This window comes from Lepidochelys kempii, chromosome 17 (genome assembly GCF_965140265.1).
Source record: "Lepidochelys kempii isolate rLepKem1 chromosome 17, rLepKem1.hap2, whole genome shotgun sequence".
NCBI classification, from domain to species: domain Eukaryota; kingdom Metazoa; phylum Chordata; order Testudines; family Cheloniidae; genus Lepidochelys; species Lepidochelys kempii.
This window is the reverse complement of record NC_133272.1, coordinates 19601363-19621038: the sequence shown is the minus strand read 5'-3', so window position 1 is coordinate 19621038 and position 19676 is coordinate 19601363. Positions and strand designations below refer to the sequence as shown.

At 53.1% G+C, this 19676-nt stretch overlaps 1 protein-coding gene across 2 annotated transcripts in view; it reads left to right on the top strand.

Annotated features, from left to right (window-relative positions):
* Positions 1-3011, top strand: part of SRRM3 (serine/arginine repetitive matrix 3) — a 171316-nt gene extending 168305 nt beyond the window's left edge. For both annotated transcript variants that reach the window (XM_073315243.1, XM_073315245.1), the window contains one exon: positions 2361-3011. In XM_073315243.1, the coding sequence (XP_073171344.1) occupies positions 2361-2571 (211 nt within the window). In that variant the 3' untranslated portion in view covers positions 2572-3011. The remainder of the gene's footprint in view (positions 1-2360) is intronic.
* The last annotated feature ends 16665 nt before the right edge of the window (positions 3012-19676 follow it).

Below are 19676 nucleotides of genomic sequence, written 5' to 3'. Positions count from 1 at the left end.
TCCGCTGGTGGGGAAAAAGCCTGAAGCCATGACCCCCCCTGAAGGCATAAAACCCAGACAGCAACTAAACAGCCCCTGACATTTACTGTAGTCACAATTATGTGAATTTTTTTTTAAAGCCAATATCATGATTTGGGGGGGGCTGAGTCCTGATTGTTTGGGGTTGGCTAGGCTGGGAGGTGGATCGAGGCAGAAATGGAGCAGTGGGCCCAAATAAGTGGCGGAAGGGTGGTACAAGGGTTAGCACATGAGCCTAGGATTTGGGATCCCTGTGCTCAGTTCCCTGCTCTCCCCAGGTTTGCTGTGGGACCTGGGGCAAGTCACATAGCTGCTCTGTGCCACAGTTTCCCTTCTGTAACAATGGGGAATAACAGCCTGACCCTGCCTCCCAGCAGTGCTGCAAAGCTGGCGATGTGCCCAGAAACTGCAGGAATGTGGGCGTGGAGGGCCACGTTCGTCCCTAAGATAGAAACGAGGGATGATGCCTCGGGGCCTCTTGCTTGCAAAGGAGCACCAAGCCCCCGCCCAGCCTATGGGAAGACTCAGCAGGCGTCTGGAGTGTCCTTGTTTGCATCTGAGCCCCGGGTGTTTGTCTGACCTGTTCCTCCCCGCCTCCCTTATTGATGCCAACCTCTCCTTTTCCAGCCCGTCTCAAGGTTCCTCTCGGAGAGCGTCGCCGTGGGCCTGGTGACCATGGTGCCCAGGACCCCGCTCCCCGCGTCTCCCTGAATTCACCGTGTGAGGCCTTCAGCGCTAAGCTGTGTCTGTGCCGTCTGGCTCGCTCTGTTGCTCCCACTAACACCACTCACTGGGGCGGGCAGTGTTTGGGGGGTGGGGGGTGTATCCGGTGGCTGGGGGCTGCCAGGGGTGGTTTGGTAACGTTCACTCCTTCCTCACCGGTTCGCTGCCTGCTGGGAGCCCCAGCCCCACTGGCCTGAGCCTGCGAGTGCCAGGGTCAGGGGCGATGGAGTCTGTCTGAGTGGGCTTCTGGGGCCAGCATCCTGGCTCCCTGCCATTGCCTGCTGCAGAAAGCCTTGCAGCTGAGGGGCTAACCCCCTAAGCCTCTCCCGCCGGAGCTGCCCACTGAGTCTAGGGTGGGGCGAGGCGTTTGGGAATGGGGCTGAGCCAAGGAAGAGGGGCTACGCGTGAGGTGGGCTTACTGGGGACTGTGCTGGGGGGAGGCCAGCTGCAGAAGGGCGTAAGGCTCAGGGGGCAAGGTGATGAGGAAGTGGGATGGGGTGAAGGGCCAGTAGGGCAGGTTTGGGGGACCCCCAGAGAAAGGCCCCTGGAGGCCCCCAGGGAAGGATAGGGAAGTCCACAAAAGAGCATCCTCGCAGGGTCTGGTGGTCAAGAGGCCCAGGGGGAGGGTTTGGAGGCCACAGGGGGGGAAGAGTTGGGGGTCTTAGGATGCATGGGGGAGGACTTGGGAGGGGGCCACAAAAGGTACCAGGGAGCTGTGGGGGGTCAAGAGATCCAATCCTACAGGAAACCTGCTCTGGCCTCACTTCTCCTTTCTCCCAGTTCTTAGCTTCCCCTTCGTTTCTTCCCCTCTGACATCTGGTTCCCTTGCACGGTGCCTCCCGGGCACTGGCCCTGTCCCCGTCCCCGTCCCCCAGGCACCTGGCATATTGAATGGGGGCAAGGAGAGCGGGACCCTCCCCTTTGGGCTGGGGGAGAACCCAAGGGCAGGTTTGTTCTCTCCCCGCCACCCCACGGGAATTAGCAGCAGCTCAGCCCTCCAACCCTGGCCTGGCCTAGACCCCCCCACTAATCCCTAACTTCTGTTTTTCAGCAGCTTTAACTCTTTGGTGTCGGGGGAAAAAAACCACACGCTACAATTAACCTTTTTCCTGCTCTGTCGTAGCCTCCTAATCCAGGACTAACACCCAGGGGCCACGGCTTGGGCACTGTGGGGGCAGCCAGGGGGGCTGGCAGTGGGGTTTGGCGAGAAGATTAATGCAGCTCATGCCTCCTCAAGGCACAGGTGTCAACCATGTTCCCTAGCAGCATCACCTTGTAAAGGAGCAGCACGCACCCCCTTTCCCCCTCCCGCCCACCCACCCCAGTCCTGCCGCTCTGAAGCCAGGCCATGAGATTCTGCTGTTTTGGGCAGAGTTCTGGCCCAGAGCTGGCCTTGGGTCCGGCCCATTGAGCCAGGACATTTGGATCCAGATCTGAATCTAAACTTACCCATTGTTTGTAGTGGGGGGAAGGGGGTAAATGTGGGGCTCAGCTGGCACTAAACTAAAGCCCCCGCTCCTCTCAGCTTCCCCCTCTGTGCTCAAGCCAAAGCCCAGAACCAAATCCAACCCCCTGTCTTGCCGAGCCTGGCCCTGACTCAGTTTCCCTTTCATTTGCAGTGCCCGCAAGCGCCCGATCCCCTACTACAGACCCAGCCCTTCCTCTTCCAGCTCCCTGAGCAGCTACTCGTACAGCCGGAGCCACAGCCGGAGCCACGACAGCTACAGTACCAGCCGGAGCCGGACTCGCAGCCCCCAGAGCCGCTCTCGCAGCCCCAGCCCCAGCCCCAGCTACAACAGCCACAGCAGCTCGGAGAGCGCCGGGTTCTGAGCCAGCAGCAGGCATGCCCCTCTCGCTCCCCTTTCCACCCTGCCCCCGTTGGCTCTAGGGTGCCCAGGCCCCACCCGTCACCGGGCTCCGTGCCCACCCCTCTCACACAAGCTGGCCTGGTCCTTCCAGCACATCCTCGCCTTCTCCTTGAAGAGGGAGATGGAGCCGCCAGGTGAGACCCTCCAGCCCAGGAGCTGAGACAGCTGATCGGGGTGGGGAGGGGAGGTTTGAGGGGCAACCGTGGCAGCTGCTAACAGCTGGAGCTCGAGGCTGACGAGTGGGATGCAGGCAGCGCCCAGCCCCCCTGTTTGCCCTGGCTGAAGGGGCATGCAGGGCAGCGGAGGAGGCGGCCAGGCTGATGTTACTCCCAGCAGGCTGCAGTGACCGGGCAAATACAACCCTGCTGTCGCCCATCACGAGGGGCAAGGCGGACTCCAAAACGTCATGGGTTGCTTTTGGGGCGGGGGGGGGGGGTGGTTTTCATGTCTACAAACAAATGCTGGGGTGGGGGATCGGGGGGCATGGAGCAAGGGAACAAAATGCTTAACAGAGACCTTGGACTGGACCCTCCTACGGGGGGCGGGGGGCCTTTCATGAACAAAAAGCTCATGGACCCAAGGAAGGTTTGGGATGGGTTGTTTCTATTTATGTTGCTCAGGCCCGTCAAAAGGTCCTTGTGCTTTATTTCATTTAATTTATTTTTTGAGCACAACTGTATAAATTTGCAGGGGGGGGGGGCGCTAAAGGAGGCAGGATGAGGTGGGGTAGGGGGAGAAGAGGGGGTGTTGGGAGACACTAGATCTGTGATTGATGCAATCCAGAGAAGCGTACCAGATCTTTCTGGACTTTGGCATGGAGGAGGATTCGCTGCTTCCGTGGAGAATCCCTAGCTGAGCTGGGCCATCTCCAGTTGCTTGGGACTGGATCAGCCCATGGGAGGCGTCAGGGGGCATCCCCCACCTCCCGGAGCTACCCAACGTCCTCAGAGCCTCCACTGAACAAAGTTCTCCACCGCCGTTTGCTGGCGAAGCAGCCAGCTGGGGGCAAATCTCCGGGAATGCAGCTGACAGGAGCGCACCCGGCTGCAAGGCAGGCCCCGCCGAAAAGTTATGGATGGCGCATCGGTTTTCGGGTGCAGTTCGAAGCTCCCTTCACACCCCAGCTGTGCAGGTAACTGCTGCTGTCTTGGAGGCCCAGGGCCTGATCCAGCCGCTCCCACACAGCCGGCGCGGGTGCTTTACAGAACCCATTCATTCTGACCTGCTCCCAGCGGGACGAGCCGATCCCAGCGACACCTGGGCGTGGCGGCTCCGTGGCAAGTTGCCCCCAGCAGAATAGCAGCACTCTCGTGCATGGCAGAGGAGTCTCTGCATGTCCTAACTCCAGGCTCGGGCCAGCGGGACTCACAGTTACGTGACCTCAAAGTCACGCTACTGGCGGATGGTGAGGAGATGCGACCACTGAACCAGGACCTGGGCCCCAGCCTCGCAGGCTGAGCCAGGGCCCTCGTCTTCCATGACTGGTGGTGCCTTTTCCATGGAATTTCATTTCATTCTCCACCTTGGGGGGCTGTGTGCACCACAAAGAACACAACTGCTGCTCCAGCACCTGGTTCCCTTCCTCCTGCCCTGGTGAGTAGCCCTTCCTTACCCAACGCAAGAGGTTGCAGAGAGTCGAGCCATGGACTGGTCGCAGGCCTCTTCTCAGGCCCAGGCTGTGAACCCTACCCTGGCCCTGGGGAGCACTTATTCACCCGCCTAGTCCTATTGACTTCAGTGGGTGACTGCCCGCGCCCCAGTGTAAGGTGAAGCATTCACCCCGAGTGCCATAGTGAGGGATTGGGGAACCATTTCAGAACCCCTTCAAGGGCGGGGGGGGGGGGTGAGGTAGGGGAGAAGCGACCCGTCCAGAACAGAATTGTTTCAGGACATTGAGCCTATAGCCCTGGCCGTGCAAGGGTTAGTTACAGCCTGGTGCCATCCATTATATCGACCAGATCACAGACTGCTGGATATTAGCAAGGAACCTGACCCATTTTGGACCAAGGGAGACAGCAGGGTTTAGCACAGCAAGAACCGAACAAGGTGTTAGGAGATGCAAGTTCTGTTCCTGACACTACCACGACCCTGCTGCGTCGCCTTGGAGTAGTCACGTCCACTTGCTCTGTACCTCAGTTTCTCCCTTTGAGAGTCTTGCTTATTTAGACCGTAAACTCCTGCGGGCAGGGAATGCCATTCAGGGTGTGGTGTTCAGGGCCTCTAGCTCCTACCAAAATGTATACACACCCTCAGAGTTAGGGGGAGGGAGGTTGAAATCTCAATGGCATGGCCTTTCTTAGAGATTCCCTTTCATGTTTCCACCCCAGGCCCCCAGCAGGGGGGCCACGGGAGCTAGTTGGGGAATTTTTTGCCAAAAAAATGCCAATTTGTTAAAACTGAAACCGTTCATAGAACAGGATTAGTTTAAAAAAATCTCCCACTGCAAAAAATTTTTGCAAAAAAATTCTGACTTTTTTGAACAGGAAAGTTTCAGCATTTTGAGGCAAAATGATTTTTGGTTTCAAAAACATTAGCAACTGCAGACTAAGGAAAGGTGAGACGGAAAGAAAAGCAGGTTGAAAATCCAAAGGAAACATTTCCATTGTCCCAAATGGGAAAAATGTTTGGTTTGCTGATATGTGAAAATTGTCAAGATTTTGACTTTTCATCCTACTCCAGGACAGGAACATTTTTCAAAATCGCAGAATTCTTGTGCAATGGGAAAATTATTGCCCAGTTAGTCCTACATGCTGCCAACTCCGTTACCTTTACCTTGCCCATTCCTCCCCAGCTAGCATCCCTCCAGGGTCTCTTCTTCCAAACTTCCTTTGAGAAATAAGTTCAAATGCTTTGGCCATGCCATGGCCCCTGATCACTTCTAAGCGCTTGACTTCTAGATCTTTGCTTTCCTGATGTGTCTCAGTGGAACCCTGCAGGGCGAACACTCCCTTCACACTGGGTGAAATTCACTAAGGCCTGGTGCAGGACCTTCAGCTGTAGAGGTGAATTTCCCCCGCTGTGCATACACGGCCGTTCTACTTTTCTTATCCTTCTTGCATTTGTGCTCAGATAAATCCGACAGGTCCCTGGAGTGACCTGCTGCTGCTGTGTTAGCATTTATTCCTTTAAGTTCTAGTTCCTGATTTCCCCCCCTTTTCTTTGAGAGTCTTTGGTCACTTCTTCCCACATCCCTTATTGGTCCTTCTTCTTGCTCTCCAGAGCTTTCCATGGCTCTTTACACCTCACTTATGAGCCGTTTCTTCTCGATTTGGCACAGGGAATTAATCAGCTGGGTGGTGTCATCCGAGCAGTGCCCGGCCTCGTATGCGCTAAGGGAGCACGGGCCGTTGTCCTGCTCCAGTCCCCGCAGGAGGACAAGTGAAGCCTGTAGTACAGCTGCTTCCTGGAGGAGTGCTTTAAAGCCCTGGAAGTCCTGAGTTCCTACTCCGATGAGGGCCCCTGCTGACTGTAAAATCGGTGCACCAGTGTCTTCGTCTGCCTTCAGGTCCACATAAGCAGATAACAGTCCTCTACGGGTTCCAGCAGATGGACTCAATCCTTTTTCTCGTTCTGTACAGGCCCAAGCTTTTAGTAGTGGAGGTCCCAGGTTCAAACCCCATCGATAGCCCAGGTGGGGTTAGAGTCGCATACTCCTTCCCCCGCCCCTTCCCCACTGCCCTGCCAGATGCCACCATTCAGGAAACATCAGGGTCAGACCCTCAGCTGCTGTAAAGTGACTGGCCTCCAGTGGTATCAGCAGCACCATGAGACTTTCCCCCAGCCCAGGCTCTGCCACCTGCTTTAGGCCTCTAGACTCTGAACAGAGTCCAGGAACTGCCCCGCACTTGGCGTTTCGAGGCACAGCTCCTCGGTCTAGCAATCCCTCCTGGGAGCCGAGACCTCTGTGGTTCAGTGGCCCAGCCTGAGGGCCGGAGCTGGCCTCCCCAGTAGCTTATGCACACCCTTCCCAGAGCTCTAGCCATGGTGGTGCTCTGGGTTCACAGGTTAACTCTTCAGGGGCATGTGGTAGGTGTAGCACGGAGCATACGCATACACAGACTTTGCACAGGATCCTAAAGCCCCTTGCACTGCACTTAACAGCATGCTAGATACACAAGACTAGGCAGCATAATAAACACACCTCTCTGGAGTGACTCACGGCCATAGTGCCAACCTCAGGGCAGAATGTCAAAAAGCAGTGCAGACCCCCTACTGGTGGTATGTTCTTGGATTAGATTTCACCAACCCAGTAATAAATGTGAACTCCCAAAGTACTACAAAAGTCTTATAATGGAGTCGCAGACAGTCCCTTTAGAGACTCCAGGCTAGCATGCCACCCAGGCAAGCTGGACTATCTGATAAATGGTCATTTCCACCAAAAAAAAAAAAAAAAATCAAATCACAAAAACCACTAGGTTCCCAGTCCCACTCACCAGGTTGATTTGCATCCCAGGTCTCACACCACTGACAACGCTGGTAACCAGTTTTAAAGGTTTATTAGCTAAGAAAAGGAAGTAAGAGTTATTGAGAGGTTAAAGCAGGTAAAATATATCTACAGGTGAGTCATGGTCTATAATTCCAAATGGTAGCAGAAGTGTAGTAATCTGCCAGTTTCCCCAAAAGTCTCTCAGGGCTACCCAGTGGAGCTATGAGGATCTCAGTCTTCTCACTCAGTTACTCTGCCCTGTTAGAATCCAAAAACAGTCCAGAGATGAAGAATTTTCTCTTGTGTCCCTACTTATAGCTTCTTCCCACAGAAATCAAGCTGACAGGGTCACTACACACATGGGGTCTTTCTTTGAGGGCAGAGAGAGAGGTATGCATGTAGAGTCGTCGATGTTCTCTGATCATCTCACACAATGACTACTTGCCTTCAAATGCACAAGAATTAGCACTGCCCCCTTAAAGTTCTTCATTGGCATTACACAAGGCTTCTTCCTTGTTTGATGGCTCATTTAGTTACAGGGGTGTTACAATATCAATGTTTGCCATTACATTCTAACAGGATACAGATAAGTGAAAACAATGCATGCAACATCCCATTAGTTTTCATGAAGTTTAAAATCCCAAATACATTCTTATCTATTTAACAATCCCTTTGCTCTATACTAGTACACAAGTGAATTGGCCTGGCTTCCAGCTGTGAGTTTGTCAATTCTCAGCTGACATCTAGGCCTAGGCTTATCACAACAGCTAAATGAAGTTCCCCTGCCTCACTGTCCTCACCATGCTGGAGAATTCTGGGTAAGGAGTATTATGGGATGGAGCCATGTCCCACCCCTCCCTTCAGTGGTATTTTCCTCTACACTTTCTTAGGATGCAGTTAATCAAAGCAGCAAGTTCCTACCCTGTAGTCTCATAAATTGACTTATTCTGGTCACACAACATGTGGTTCTGGTTCCAGGTTGGATCTGAACGGGGAAGGCACCTGCTTTGGCTAGGACTGAAAACCCTGTGGGATCAACTGACCTTTTGAAATTTCCACCACTTGGGGCCGAAATTTCAGAGCCAAATTCCAATCCTTCCCCTCCAACACCCAATCCAGATCTGAACTTTGGCCCAACCATTTACCCCCTCATGACCTCTTTACCTTTGCACACCAATGACAGAGGTCTCCTGTCGGTAAGGAGGCTGCTGCTCCTGAATGTAATTGCAACAGTTCAGACCAGGGAAGGACAGAGTAGCAGCAGGACACTGCACAGCCTGGATGATGACTTGAATTTTAAGAGGGCCAGGGTGCCCTGTGGAGGGCGCTCCATGAGCTGTCGATGGTATTTTGTTGAGTGGAAATGGGGCTGGGATTGGGACAGCCTGTGGACACATTTATGCAAAGCTTTATCTCCATCATCTTTAATAATCATTCAGCAGGCGGCAGGCAGGGGCATGGAGGCGGCTTCCAAAATCTCCTCTTTCCGCCGGCACGACAATGCTCTGTTGTTGTTTTCACTTAATCTCTGTGAGCCACATGCTTTCTGCCTGGCTGGAGGGATGATGCATCGGAGCCTCCCCTGGCAGAGGGAGCAGCTGCTACAGATTAGTCCATAGCTGGGCTTTATTGTTCTTTTCCAGCCTTTGTTTGCACGAGGGTCCAGTGGCTCAGGGGGTTGGGAGGAGCCAGACGCCTCTTTGAATCCTGCTCTGGTTAACAGTTCAGAGGTCTCCAGAGTTCAATGCTTGCTGGGTGATGAGTTGGAGGTCTCGGCCCCCATCCATGGTGCATTTTGGAGAGCAGAAATCTTGGCCAAACAGCAGGTGCATGTATGTGTGGGGCACATAATTACTGTTATAGCTCCTTGGCTGGAAGGAGGGGGAACTGCAGCCAGCTCATCTTGGCTTTCTATTGCGTTGTGGGCTTATCCATGAAGTGAGCCGCCTGCTTAAGCATTTTGAAATCTGCTGGCTCAGAAACTGAACCTTGGCCCAGTTCACTGGAGCCAGTGGAGCTGCTCCTGATTGACGCCGGAGTAATGAGGGGCAGGATTCAGGCACTGCTGGGTCCTGGGCCCGAACCCACTGGAAGGGTGGATGCAGCCACGTGTGGGGTTGATGGATGCGGGTTGCTCCTTTGCTTCATTCCAGTTGCCCCGTTAGCTCAGCGGCTAGAGGTCTGGGCTTTTGGCAGCCCAGGCCCGTGAGATCCACCCCACAGCCAGGGCCGTTTGTCTGCAGCCATCCTTTGCTAGCCCCTCAGGGAGGGCAGCGTAAGTAAAGGGTCATTGCCGGCACATGCCGAGGAGATCCCTTGTCATGCTGCGGTGCTGGCGGTCGGTCGGATTCTTTCTTAGCTGATCCTTTGAGCTCATCTCAGAGCCCCACGTGAGCCCCGTCTTTAACTCCATTCATTCCTCCCCCATTTCCCAGCTGTGACTGGGGGACCCTTCCCCATCACAGGCAGTGAAGGGTTAAAGGCCCACCTAGGCAGTAATTGGGTCGGTACTTGTTAGCCAGCCAGGGTGGGACAGGACAAGGCTCAGGAGATAAACGTGGCCGACTCTGGGCCCTGTGAACAAGCTGAGAGAGTTCAGTCTGGGGACACGGGCTGCTGGTGCCCGTGAAGGGCCAAAACGCCAGAGACCGGTGGAGCGAGAGGCCTCAGGAAGACGGAGGTTGGGCAGGACAGTGCTAGATACCTGAGCTGGGGCAAGGGCAGCGCACAGGGCCCCAAGAACAGGGCGATTCTTCAGGACTTCGGCCAAATCTGGACATTGGCTGAGAAGCAGCTAGTGTTGCACAGAGGCGTGCAAAGACAGACAGCCTGCAGGGGGCACTGGAGACAAAACCCCTGCAACATCACACCCCGACACTAGGGGGCGCTCTGGTGGTCTGTGTGCATCACGACACCAAAACAGCCCCCCAAAAGGTTTCTCCTTATAGGGACCCTCCCCTTTACTACCTGCTGCCTCCCAGCCACATGTGCATAGAATATGCCTGCCCCACAGGGCTTAGAGGCCCCTCCATACAATACAAGTGTAACAGACACGGTCCGCATACATCCAGGCTGCCGAGTCTGCAGTCTTCAGCAGGCATCAAACCTTGGACCCCCAGCCCCAAAAGCACATGTGAGCTGAAAGGAGACACTGGTAGCTACAAGCATCTAATAGGCTCTTATCCTCACTGGACAGATGTGATCACACATATTAAGCCAGCGTGTTACTGTTTCACCATTAAGGGGTGTGTGTGTGTGTGTGTGTGTGTGTGTGTGTGTGTGTGTGATACGGGAAAGGCCCTTCAGTGATGCTATCCAGTTACAAAGGCGACAGTAGAGATTTAAGGCCATCTGAGTATAAGCTACTCCCTAGGCTTTGCTTGCGCCTTTCGCAAAAAGAAAAAGGAGTACTTGTGGCACCTTAGAGACTAACAAATTTATCTTTTCTTTTTGCGAATACGGACTAACACGGCTGCTTCTCTGAAGCTTGCGCCTTTCGTGCACTGACTTGCCAAAACGGTGTGTGTAATGCACACACCTTACTAGACGGAGGTGTCAAGCCTGGTTTTGCTGATCATCTTCCAGCTTTCAGAGCTGAGAAAAAAAAGCTAAGTACTCTGTCCACACAACCTTAACACCGGCCACTCTCTAGCATGGTGGCCTCCAACCAGAGGCACCAATTCCAGGGCTGCTCCAGGGCTCAAACACCCATGGGAGAGGAAAAAAAAAAGTTTGATTGTGGAATGTGATGAGTTCTGTGCTGCTAACAACTTCTGCCCTGGGGGCAGGGAGTTTGTTTCTAGAGGGGCAGGGTGTTTAAGATAACAAAAGGCTTGTCATTAAATTAAGGATCCTTAGATGATCCTCAAAAAGAAAAGGAGGACTTGTGGCACCTTAGAGACTAACAAATTTATTTGAGCATAAGCTTTCGTGAGCTACAGCTCACTTCATCGGATGCATCCTGAAAGCATTCCCAGGCCCTCCAGTTAAAAGATAGGAAACAAAGGGTAGGAATAAACAGCCCATTTTCAGAATGGAGAGAAATAAATATAGGGGTCCCATGAGGGGTTTGTACTGGTCTGGGATCAGTGGCTGTTCAACATATTCATAAGTGAGCTGCAAAAAGGTGAGGTGATCCAAAGTTTGCAGATGATCCAAAATTACTCAAGATAGTTAAGTCCAAAACAGACTGCGAAGAGTTACAAGGGGAGCTCACAAAACTGGGTGACTGCATTTAACATTGAATTTCATCTGCCATTTTGTTGCCCAAAGTAATGCACATGGCAAAATATAATCCCAACAATACATACAAAATGATGGGGCCCAAATTGAGAAAGATCTTGGAGTCATTTGCAATACTCTGGAAGTGCGATGTTTCCCCAACTACTGCAAGTTCATAAGAATCCTGCTCACTATCCCTGTATCGTCCTGAACTGTGGAATGCTCCTGCTCCAAAAAACTTAAAAATTATCACCAGTCATCAGTGGGACAGATACAACTGAATAATGTAGCTGTCCTTAACGTGCATCAAGACCATACCAGGGAACTAGCTGTAAGTAAGATTGCTGACCGTTTCATCCAGTAAGCTACAGGGAGACGTAATGTCTTTAAACTGGGACGTTAGTGAGGACAGCTTGTACGTGATTGCAGTGATCTTAATATACTGTTATTCAGGAGAATGTAATGATGTAGTTCATAATTGAATCATTATTAAAATAGTAAAGTTACCAATGACAGACACATTCAAGAACTAGAATATGAACTAAATGTATAAATATGCTGAAAATAGCCTCCCCCCAAACCGGGCAGAGACCCCACCCAAACACACACACACCCTCTTCAAAAGCACCCACCAGCAAAACCAAAAGTCAGTGATCATGCTGCTGACTAGGAAGCAAGTGGCTGACATTTGCTCTTGAGAACTGTTTCCCAAGTTTAGGAATTGTGCCAATCAAGGGCAGAGGCCCTGAATCTCATGGTTCTTAGGCACCTCAGCCCCAGTGAAATCAATGGGATTTAGGCGCCTAAATCCCTCTGAGGATCTCAGCCAGAATGATTCCACCAGCCCCTAAAATTCAGCTCTAGGTACAGCTCCTGAGTGCAACGCCTCCCATCAGAGCGGGCATCTGATGGTCAATCTCAGACCCATCTACAGGGGGAACCAAGCCCTGCTCTTATTCCTCTGTCAGCCACTCTCCGAAGGCCAAGGCTGGCTAAGTAAACGCCCCCAGGCTGACCCGAGCCTGGTACTAACACCTCCACTTCCCAGGAGGCGTTCATTATTATTCCATGCTGGTCTTTTTCTCATCTGGAGAGGGGGCTGGGCCACTCGCCCGGAAAGAAAGGCAATTACGAATGTCTTTGAAAAGCAAGGAGGAGAAACTTTAGTGTTTCCTAATAGCTTGGCGCATCCCACCGCATCAGCCTGAAACGTGGCGTGTTCAGAGTGCGAAGCGGGCTGCTGGCGTACCTACACTGCCGCCACTTGGGCGCCCTGGCATCCGAGGCCAAGGTTTCTAGTGCTTCTCTACAGCCCGGTCCTTAGGTGCAGGCTGCATAATACCACAGCCCATGCGAAAGCGTACGGGGCGCAAGGAGCGAAGGGCCACTGCTCCGTGGGTGGGATCCCCAAAGGTATTTAGGCACCAATGGATTTCAAGGGGAGTGAGGCGCCTAACCCCCTTTGTGAATCCCATGCCTAGTCGCTGCATTAGGAGAGGCCGGCACTGCTGCCGTCCCAGGGCATTACGCAGCAGTCTGATGTTGATGGCACTTTGCGCCCCTGGGGCCCGATCTTCCAAGGTGCGAAGCACCCTTAACGCCCATCAAAGTCAATGGCAGTTGAGGGCGTTCAGCACCTCTCAGAGTGGGCCCCAGGGTGACAGGCGCCTGCCTTGGTAAGGAGCACTGTGGTGCTCAGAGAAGGGCCCAGCAGCGGTGCAAAGCGTTCTCATTTATTTCAGTGTGATTCCTTCGGCCCGCCGAGGGACAGGAGTCACAATAGCCCAGTCCAATGGGCACGGTCCCCGAGCGGCTCAGCAGGGCAGGGGATGTGCCACAGAACCTCACCACGGCGTGGGGTCTGACTCGGGTCCAGTCCTGGAGCGTAGCAGTGTTACTCTCTAGAGCAACGTTCCTCTTCCCTCTCGCTGAGGGACCATGTGCCTCAAAGCATGGACTCGTGTTGCTATGGCAGCCTTTCCCTGGGCAACAGAAACTGGCCAAGCGGGGGCTGGGAACAGCAGAGAGACACTGCTCCCGTGATGGGAGCGCGGACAGAAAGTAGGACGTTCTGAACACATGGAACCTCCAGGTCGAGATCTGCAAAGCTGATGAGGGGATTTAAACACCTGGCAAGAAATCCTGGCCCCACTGAAATCCGTAGGAGTTTTGCCATTGACTCCAAAAGGAGCCAGGATCTCTCAGTAATTGATTCTAAGGAGAGTTGCGTGCCTAAATCCCCTAGTCAGCTCTGACACACTCAGTCCTTAACTTTACTTCCTGAATCCTGGCGTCCATGTCATGTGCAAATGAGTAAGACGCCTCGCTGGGTATAGAGCTGCGCTTGGGTGTCTCGGACCCATGCACACGATAGATATTTAACATTAAACAGAGCGTGAGCTAGATTCTGAGCATCCTGCAGGCTGGCTGTGGCCACTGTAAAGCTCAGTGTAAAATAGGGCTCTGGTTCATATTTCAAACACCTCCGGCATTCAGGCTGCTCAGATCCAGGGGTCCAATTCAAGCCCGTCTCTACTATAGGTTTAGGAGAAGAAAGGGTTAATGAACAGCCCAGGGACTTTAAAAGTCCTAAAACAACATAGAGCTGCATTTATCTCCTGGCCCTCAGCTCCGAGCCCTCTGGCAGCTGCAGCAGGAAAGCAGCGATAAGGACCAGGAAATCAAATTCGCAGAGGTGGCTTCTTACACTGTATCCACTCTCTGAGATGCAGGCTGTCAAACTCCTTTGTTCTCTGGCACTGTCTCTGTCTGTACTGCCAACTGAGCGAGCTACCGTCTCATCGCTTTGCATGGGCCTGGCCGTCCAAGAGGAGATAACGGACTCCTGCTTGGTTCTTGATTAGGAATGTTCAGAGGGCCAGATCACGGTATGGTGTAAGCAGGCAAAGCTCCATTACAGTGAAAGGAGCTGCTTCCATTTACATCAGCTGAGACTCAACCGTGGTGTTTCAGTCACCCAAGTCTAAGTGGATTATGGGGTATGTCTAGTCCTTCCTTTACATGTTCATTGTTGCCAGAGCGGCTGTTTGAACTGAAACTAGTTGCAAACAGATCAGGCATCTGCCAGATTGGCAGGGGCCACAGAGTCCCGGGACAGGAGCAGGGTGCTGGGCTGAATGTAGCATCCTCTGAGAAATTGGCAATGAACAGTGCCGAGGGATGGATAACAGAAGACTGCATCCCTAGATCATCAATCTGGTTTCAGCAAACATTGCAAATGAGTCACTGACCTTAGGAACAGAACAACTTTCCAAAGACGTGGGGTGCTTCCTGATTTTAAAGAAAAATAAGAACAGCCATACTGGGTCAGACCAAAGGTCCATCTAGCCCCGTATCCTGTCATCCAACAGTGGCCAATGTCAGGTGTCCCAGAGGGAATGAACAGAACAGGTCATCATCAAATGATCCATTCCCAGCTTCTGGCAAACAGAGGCTAGGGACACCATCCCTGCCCATCCTGGCTAATAGCCATTGATGAACCTATCCTCCATGAATTTATCTAGGTTTTTTTTTTTTTTTTTTTAAAACCCTGTTATAGTCTTGGCCTCCACAACATCCTCTGGCAAGGAGTTCCACAGGTTGATGGTGTCTTAAGGAGTCACTCTCTCGTACAGTGGCAGATGCTATCCCCCCTTGCTACGTTATCGCCCAATGGCGTTAAGACTTGGACTGACTTTGGATCACGGGCTGAAGTGGCTTCTTTAACATGCCCTTGCTCTGTAAGTGACTGGGTAGTGGACCCGTTGCTGTGGGCCAGAGGAGGAGGATGGGACCCAATGGGCTATTGTCAGTGCTCAAATTTTAGGGGAAAAAAAATAAGGCAGGTCCTGAATGGCAAGTGACTTGCTCACTTTAACGGAAGTGAGAAGCAATGGGGCCTGTAAGCCAGGCATGTTGTAGCTCTTAGAAACAGTAAGGGGACCCAGCTCCCCAATAATTCAAGCACTCGACTTACATCCCTGCGAGTGGTGAGGAAAGCCTCAGCTCTCACTTCTACAAATCAAGCACCTCCTTTCCTAGCCCAGATACCTCCCAACCGCAACACCTAGAACGTCCCAGCTTCAAACTCCAGTGAGGCTCCAGGGCTGGTCAGCCCATAGGCGTGTCTGCCCAGGCCCTTCATCCAGGCTTTGTCAATTCAAACAAAACCTCACAAAACACAACGTTCCCAACCAAAGCAGGCTGCCAGGACCCAAAGAACGATCACGCTGTACCCTGCCCCCAGGACTAGTCACAGACCCCACCCTCCTGCCTGCAGCCCCTCTTCAACTGAGCTCTCCCAGCCCTTCATAGGGAATGCCTGACCTCTTCCCAGTTGGGTCTTGTAATCAAACAGGGCAGGCTGGCCCCAGACCCCTGGGGCTTTATATAGGCAGAGCATCCGGTTACATCTCCACTTGTCACACCCATGTGTTTATGGGAGGGAGACCCTACCTCCCCAGTTAAGCCCGACTCTCAAAGGCTGACCCACCCGTAAAACGTAGGGCTGGAACAAATCACCTGGCCAGTGCAGGGTTAGTCTTCCCAGGCTGTTGGCTAGTGTTTACTTGGCCCACTTTTGACTCTCCCAGGTCATGGGGCTTCTGCCACGTCCCCTAGGAGATTGTTCCACAGGCCAGCACAAGATGCATTCCCTCCTGCTGAGAAGGGATGGCTATCCCAGGTCAGGCCGCAGGGGCATCTCACCACCATTGCAATGGAACGCAATGCCAGTCACAAACAGCCTGGTCCTTTAACAGCGCGGGGGCGCGTGGTCTGCGTGACCTGAACAAACGGCCCTTTCCATCACTGTGCACTTCCAACCTGCAGCACACTTGCTATGGGCCTCCTCTCCAAGGCACCTGGCCGCCCTGCTCTGCTGGCCGGGGCTGAAGTACCCTGGCTGGCAAGATTAAGCAGCAGGGGTGGTGTTATGGCTCAAGTTGTCTTTACAGGGGAGGAAAGCGATGCTTTGCTCCAGTCAGCGACCCTGTTCCCAGACAGTTGTGCTAACTGGCTCCTTCAAAGGTGCAAAGCAGGGAACGTGCTTTTTAAAAAAACAAAAACGATATTCTACAGCGTGTGTGAACAACCGCCATTAAGATTTCCTGCTGTTACGGTTTATTTGCACTTGTGCCCCATGCCACAGAAAGGACAACGTACAGACAAGAAACCCTCCCCTCCCACACACAAATCCTCATGCTGTCCTGACTGCTCAGGCCGAGACGCACGCATTGGCGTGACTGCGTTCGGAGACCCCACGGGTGAAATGAGGTACTAAGAAAGGCCACGCCTTCCTCTCCACAAGTAGCCCCCGCTAGCCTGGCGCTCTACGACTCGGCCACACCCAACATCAGCGACACACCAGACAAAGACAGTGCATCAGGGAAAAAGTCCAGTCTTCCTCAAGTTCTTCTACAGTGTCTGTCCCCTGCTCGGTGGAGGGAGCTGACTGGAACAAATGTAGAAATATTTCAGTATTTGCCTTTTTTGCCCCGCCCCGCCCCGCTCCTTTTCGGGTTGTGAGTACAGCTGTAGACGCAGTGAGCTGGATGGATTCTAATAAAACATACAGTATATATTGTAATGGACTCGCAGGGTGCTGAGTGGTCTGTTTGGAGAGGGCATTGGGGTGGGCTTTGCAAAGGCTGTCCACTATGAACCCAGTTCTGTCTCCAGATCTCTAGGCTTCCCTGCGCTGTCTAATCTCCCTCTGGGTCGGGGCGCAGTGCTCGGCCCCTGGCAGGATCAAGCCCTTGATATTTGTGGTACTTTCCTCGCTCAGCTTTTCTTCCCCTGCTGCAGTTTCCATGGCAGCGCTCACTCCTCCAAGCACAGATGCCCTGACACCAATAAGCCTACAGACATGATCAGCCATGGGGGGGCGGGGAAGGGGTAAAACGCTGTGGAGCTGTCAGTCTGCAGACAGAAGGTAGGGGCTAGGGCTCATCATTGTGATTTTGCGCTAGGCTGGAGCAATGGCTTCCGGAAAGCTATATTTTAAAAAAAACAAAACAAACTTTGCACATGTGACTTCAATAACGACACCATCTGCAAACCCTCCAGGGCTTTGCTAGCAGGAGTGAATATCAGGAACACTGAGCCCTTTGTTCCCGACCTCGCCCCATCCCACCAGCACAAGTCACTCCTCTCCCTCCTTGACGAGCTCAATGCCACAGGAAAACAGAGAAAGAGGGTGCAGATCAACTCAGCGCTGCAGGTTGTATGAACTCAACCAGGGCCTTTCACCTTTGGGAGCTGACTGGGTGATTTGCTTGTTTTTCATTTAAGAGGTGGAAAGGGAACAGGGGCACAAAGACGAATGGACGGGAACGGGGGGAGGAAAACGAAATAGGTGGATACTAAAGAAGAGAAAAAGGGGGAGGGAAGCTAGAGCAGACACCGGAGATGAAAAGAACAGCATGAGAAGACTAGAAAGACACACAACATCATCATCTTCTTCCACGAGGGAAGGATCCAAATGGCTCATGGGACTATAAACATCAAGTACTAAGAGCTGGGACTTAGCAATAATTGGAGAAGTCACCCTCTGCTTGAAGGTGCAGGGATTGTGGGCCTGAGACCTGGAAGTGCTACTTGGAGCCGTTTGAAGTCAGGGCAGGTACATTAGCAGGTGCAGGGAATGATTACTCTTTGAGGCTCCTTCCACAGCAGCTGCTTGGCCTGGAGGCGGTTTCATTGTGAGCAGGGGAGATGCTGCCATGGTAATGTCTCAGCTGCAGAAAGCTAATAAGGCCTAGTCTGGCTTTCCAGTCTGGGCACGTGATTAGCTCCCATGGGGGGGGCGCGTCAGCCTCCAGCTTTAAAGGGAGGCAGCTAGGCTAGCGTAACTCTGTGCGCGGTTCCTCCATAACTAAATATTCAGTACTTGTAGCTTTGGGGATTTTTCAGGCCAGAAGGGAGCCTTAGCTGATCCGGTCTGAGCTCCTGTGTAACACAGGCCAGCAGATTTCACCCAGTTACCCCAGTAACTTGTGTAGGGCTAAAGCATCTTTTCCCAAAAGGCCTGCAAGGCTGGCTTTGGAGCCATCAAGAGAAGGCAAATCCACCTCTTCCCTCGGGAGCTGGTTTCCCATGGCCACTCACCCTCTGTTAAAAATGGGCACCTGGTTTCTAGGCTAGTCTTGTTTCTCTCCAACGTAAATTCAGCACCGATGGCTCAGCACACGTGTGATCCTGTAACAAACCAGTTTACGAGAGCTAGCCCTACAGTAACAAAGCCCTAGGTTCAAGACTGACCCTACAATAACAAACTGGCAAGGGGCGTGGAGGGAATCAGGCATGACCTATGAAAAGGAAACTTCTCCCTGAACCCATCCCGATTCATAGTGAATGAAAGCTGGTGTGGTTGCTCTGGGTTCATGGGTCCAGCCTAGCAGCAAATCCTCCATCACTTGGGGGCTTGAACGCTTTGGAGAGGGGACACTCGCTCAGGCACAAGCATGAGGGCTCGGGACAGGACTCACTGGGGGAGCTGCAGGGAATCCAATGAAGTGACCAGAAAGGCTCCTCCTGGCTGTAAAACCTAGGAATCACTCACACTAGTTCTCAACTGATAAGTGTCCACATCACAAGCCCAGCAGCACACCTGGCCCATGAGTTGGTGGGCTCAGAAGACAGCCTGAACCTGGGGAAGGGGGTCTCTTTGGGCCCCCCCAGGAAGGAGCTGGGCACTTGACAGTGCAGTATCAGGGAGCTGTCCAGGCAGTGCCTGCTCTATAAATGGACGTGGGAGGTTCAGGCGCCCAGGCTGGCAGGGTGGGAACACAGACAGACAGTTTAAAATCCTCGTGGGGATGGCAGTGCGCACCTCTCATGAACAGCCCCCCGGGGACCCGCCACAGGGAGGCACCATCTAGGGAATAGGGCAAAAACCTGGGGGTCAAAAACCATGGGTCCTAGACCCAGCTCAGCCACTGACCTGCTGAGTGACCTTGGGCAAGTCACACCCCTCTGTGCCTCAGTTTCCCTTCTCTGCCTCATCTCTTTAGACAGTAATCTCTTTGGGGCTTTCCCTGTGCCTAGCACCCCAGAGCCCTGATCTCAGGTGGGGCCTCGAGGCACTCCCACAAGAAAGCAGCCGGCCTGGGGAGGGATTCAGCTGAATTGAGCAGAGTTGGGCAGCTGGATTACAGAGGATGTGGGGAAATTAAAACAAGGCACATGGCTCGGCGTCCAGCAGCACTGCAAGTGCCAGCCAAGGCAGTCCTTCGTGCCCATCTGCCTCACAGCCACTGGACCAAGACTGCCAGTCGCTCCACAGGGGGCTTGCCTCACCCAGGCCTGCGATGTGCTGATCCCAGGGCAGGCAGCCTGACATCCCTGCTGTAGCCCCTCCAGGAGGCAAATTGAGTGCAGCTCCCTGGCATCCCCCCCAAAGGCCTAGCGCCAGCTTTATC